General features: G+C 34.5%; 1 protein-coding gene across 1 annotated transcript; it reads right to left on the bottom strand.

Annotated features, from left to right (window-relative positions):
* Window positions 1–2,711: 2,711 nt before the first annotated feature.
* LOC104118989 (transcription factor MYB60) lies at window positions 2,712–4,569 on the bottom strand. Its single transcript, XM_070194978.1, has 3 exons — window positions 4,222–4,569; window positions 4,009–4,138; window positions 2,712–3,558 (listed from the first exon to the last, which is right to left on the bottom strand). Exons 1-3 carry the CDS (start codon window positions 4,352–4,354, stop codon window positions 2,946–2,948), a joined length of 876 nt encoding a protein of 291 aa, XP_070051079.1. The 5' UTR covers window positions 4,355–4,569; the 3' UTR covers window positions 2,712–2,945.
* Window positions 4,570–4,802: the final 233 nt, after the last annotated feature.

Genomic DNA, 4,802 nt, shown 5'->3' with positions numbered 1-4,802 from the left:
ATCTATACATTACAAGTCTGGAAAATATGGTATATAATAATCTGAGACCAAATACAATAAACAAAAGGATAGGGAAGGAGAGACAAGGTCTGCGAAACATGGAAGCTACCTTTGAATCTCCGAAAAATCAACTGTGTGAAAGAATCAACACCCACTGTGTCCGGGATGACCTAGATCTGCACACGAAGTGCATGGTGTAGTATGAGTCCATTTCTTCATGGCTAATTAGTGACGAGCTTCACGGCTAAGTCCAAATACAATAATTTTCAACATAAAAGGTAGGCATACTCTCAAGTTCAACATTTAAAATTCCACAGTAATTTCATATCAACTTCGACTGAAACAGAAGTAATGTCTTTTAGAAATTTTCCAAAGCAGTGATATATGACTGCTGAAATGCAGAAATAATGAAATCAATATATCCTCTCAGATTAACAGTCACTCGGCCCTCCCATTCACTCCAACCTCACAATCACTCATTCCTCACAGTCGCTCATTCCTCACAGTCACTCATTTCTCACAGTCACGGATACCTCACAATCACTCAGCACTCGGCACTCACACTCGCACTCAGTAAATACCTGCGCTAACTAGGGGTGTGTACAGACTCCGGAGGGGCTCCTTCAGCCCAAGCGCTATAACAAGCCAATCATGGCATAAATCAATAAAACATATTGCGACGTGTAACCCGATCCCATAAATATCCTCATAATTAGGCCATCGACCTCACTCAGTCATCAACCTCTCCAGTCTCTCGGGCTCTCAAAAATCATGATAAGCAGCCCAACAACAATGATATGATGCATCAATGATGAATAAGAGAGGCTGGGGTAAAAATGTGCAAATAGAACCGTGACTGAGTGTAAAATAGCAATTTAGCAGATAATTCCACAAGTACACGACCTATGTGGGTCCCAACAATGTAATCATATGATTTAAACATGATTCATATACCAATTTCTGTAATACATGAAAAAACGTACGGATATCATCAGATTATTTAACTACACAGTTTCATGAAATTGACCAAGTCACAATTCCTACAGTGCACGCCCATACGCGCGTCACCTAACATGTGCGTCACCTCAAAATCAATCACATATCAAAAAATTCGGGGTTTCATACCCTCATGACCAAATTTAGAACTGTTACTTACCTCAAACCGTATAATTCTTTATTCCGCTATGCCCTTGCCACGAGAATTGGTCTCTGAAAGCCTCGTATCTAGCCAAAATTAATTCGATTCAGTCAATACAAATTATTGTAATTAATTCTATAAGGAAATACTAATTTTCCAATAAAATCCGAAATTTAACTCAAAAGTCGCCCGTGGGTCCCATGTCTCGCCCGACAAAAGTTACAAAATATGAACGCCCATCCAACCACGATTCCAACCATATAAATTTCACCAAATTCCGACATCAACTCGACCCTCAAATCTTCAATTAAAGTGTTTGAAGATTTCTACCATTTTCAACCCAATCTTTACCCATTTGAACTCAACAATCTTTTCACAAACCTTATTGGTATGTGTATGTATAAGCAATACTCTTACACCCAAGAATCATACTCCCAATCACCAATCTTTATCCAAACTCGAAATTGAAGACTAAAATTAGAAATTCTTACCTCTTTGAAGCCCTAGCAAGATCCTTGTGAAATTTTCAACCTTGAACAAGAATTGATAGATAAATGACTAGGTCTTCACTTTCTCTCTCTAAAATATCAGATGAAACCCTTCAAAATGGCCCTCAATAGTGTTTTATAAGAATGGGGTCGGGTTTATAAAACTAAAAAAATGAAGCCCCGAAATACACTCTGCGGTCGCATATGCGATCGCAGAATTGATATGTGGTCCACATATCGGCCGCAAAAATTTGGTGCCCAAAATGTAAATATTACTCTGCTGCAGTATAGTATATAGTATAAAGGTAAATTGTTTCCAAATAAGGAAATGGGTCATTCTTTTTGGCACGGACTAAAAAGGAAATAGGTTCACATAAATTAAAACGGAGGGAGTATTATTTTTCATATTTTTCTAACTCAATCATTTAAATAATAAAAAAAAATACCCATTTAAACCGGTGGCTCAACCCGTTCTTTGACCCGACCCACTTTCTCTTATTTTTTGTTACAAAAAACGTAAATATTAGTTTGATGTTAATTACCTTGGTTTTCAACATACTGGTTTAAGCAAAGAATTAAATCAGTTCGACTAGAAATGGTCGTCTTGTAACATTATCTTTACTATAAGCAATGTGCGTTCTTATTCTAAAACATCGAGGATATTGTCTTTTAATTTACTCTTATATTAATATTTCTCAGTCAAAATTTCAAGCATAAATACTTTTTTCATTTTTTCTTCCTCCTTTTTATTTTCTTCCACTTCAACGCTACTAATTTTCTTATTTCACTTTCAAATTTAACTCCTCTAGTTTGTTAAGATTAATTCCTTATTCTCTGTTTAATACTTTGCTTAAATCAATGTATACATTCAGTATAACTATATTGAGAACCAATATACTATACTACAGCAGAGTAATATTTACGTTTTTTATAACAGAAATAAGAGAAAATGGATCGGGTCATGAACGGTCGAGTCATGATTTAAATGGGTTTTTTAATTTTTTAAATGGTTGAGCCGAAAAGAAATATGAAAAATAATGTTTAATAAAGCCCTAAAAGTACCGAGTGACTTTTGAGTTATAATGTGCAAAGTATAATGACTTTCCAGTTACAAAATAAAGTAAAGTGACTTTCATAGACAATTTCTATTAGTTCAGTGACCACGTGAGGAATGAACTCGAGCTTATTTCTAACTTCTTAGAAAAGTTACACAAAGTTTATAATTTGAACTATGTTAACTTAAAAGTTAAAATTCACACATCCATGGACTTCGTCCACATGAAGTTACAATACTAATAAGTTACATTGAGAAAATATTATTAAGTGAATATCATAGGAAGTTCCATAAGTTCTTCAACTTGACCAGCATTTTCTTCAAGCAGCCACTTTTCAAGATATGTGAATGGAGGAGGGGTATTAGTATTCATTGTCTTTTCAGCAACTCCACTGCTTTCACAAGCTGATATATCTGAAATAACAGACATGTATTCTTTTGGAATTGTTTTAATACCGTTGCTAATTCCTCCATCCTGAACCAGAGAAGTTTCACGGCTTTTAAATAGGTCTTGATCTTGGCTATTTTGATTTTCATGCAAAATCATTTCATCAACTTTTCTAGAAGGGTTTGGAGAAGATCTCATCCAACCTTCTAAAAGTCTTGAAATATTCTCAGTACTTGAAGCATAAAAGGAAGAGGAAGAATTTGGAGAGTTGTGGTTCTGTTGTAGTAATAACTTTGAGCCTTGCTTATTATTGTCACTCATGAAATTCCATGAAAAATGATCACAAGTGCTAGAATCTGCAGGAGGAGTACTCAAATGTGAATCCAAACCTGTTTGGAATTTCTTGAGCTTTTTCTTTAGATGAGTGTTCCAATAGTTCTTTATGTCATTGTCTGTCCTTTGTGGTAGATATGATGCTATGGCTGCCCATCTGTACAAATATCGATCATATAAAAACTTTAAAACATGTATATTTGAAAATATTCAGAAGGGTGTATTTATATCTAATCGTTTGTTTCTTTTATTAGTTGTACTACAATAAGTATTACTGCAACATCTCAAGCAAGTAGGAGTCACCTATATGAATATTCACTATCATTTTCCTTCGTTTATGCTCGTCATGGTGTTTTTTTTCTTTTAGTTGTAATGTAGAGTTACAAGGAATTGGAAATATAATTACAGTGACTTCTCTATAACAACATCACTATATAATAGTCATTCACTATAAAAGTCAAATTTTTATGTAACAAATTTTTATGTTATGTTATAATATATGTTTTCTATAACAACACTTCGCTATAATAGTAAAAAATATTCGGAATAAATGAGGTTGTTATAGAGAGATTTGATTGTATTGTTTAAGGAGATTAACATTACTTACTTGTTACCCAATAAAGCTTGAAGATGGACAATCATTCCTTCTTCATGTGGAGTGAAATTACCCCTTTTGATTCCTGGCCTCAAGTAATTTGTCCACCTTAGCCTGCAACTTTTGCTGCACCTCATCAACCCTTTAAAAAACAAAGAAATTTCTTCATTATACATGTATTTAACAAGGAAAAAATTGTAAGGTTCAATATATCAAGTGAATTACCAGTATTAGTAGGGACTGATCTCCAATTTCCAGGACCATGTTCTTGAATATAAGAGACCAAAACAATATCTTCTTCAGGAGTCCAAGGACCTTTTTTTATACCTATTTTATCACAACAAGGAGGCCTTCCCATTTCTCTCTAGTTGGTGTAGGGGTTTCGGGGGGGGGGGGGGGGTATATTGTTGTATGAAGTTTTTGAAGTGAAAATGGTGGTGTTTAAATAAAGGGAGGTGATAGTAGGAAAAAGAAGGTCTTTAATTCTCCCATTGTGTTGAATTGCTGGACAGAGGGTGACACACATAGGTGTTCTGTGTCCTTTTGTGGCACTTAAATGTTAAGAGTTAAAAACACTTGAAGTCAGAAGCTCACTTTTTCTCTTTGGGGTCACATGGCTTATCAGCTCTTCTATCTGTCGTATACTTTATAAACCAAAGGGGGGAAAAAGAAAAAGGAAATTTAAAAGAAAAAAGAGAAAAGATCTTTAATTGGTTGATATATACTAACATTTTGCCACTACAACTTTAATATTTGCATGCTAGTAATTGTTTTTCGAGGTGACATATTATTGTTTACAATTATGC

Source organism: Nicotiana tomentosiformis, chromosome 2, assembly GCF_000390325.3.
Source record: "Nicotiana tomentosiformis chromosome 2, ASM39032v3, whole genome shotgun sequence".
Lineage (NCBI taxonomy): Eukaryota > Viridiplantae > Streptophyta > Magnoliopsida > Solanales > Solanaceae > Nicotiana > Nicotiana tomentosiformis.
Note: the sequence above shows the minus strand (reverse complement) of the source record. Positions and strands in the feature narration are given on the sequence as shown.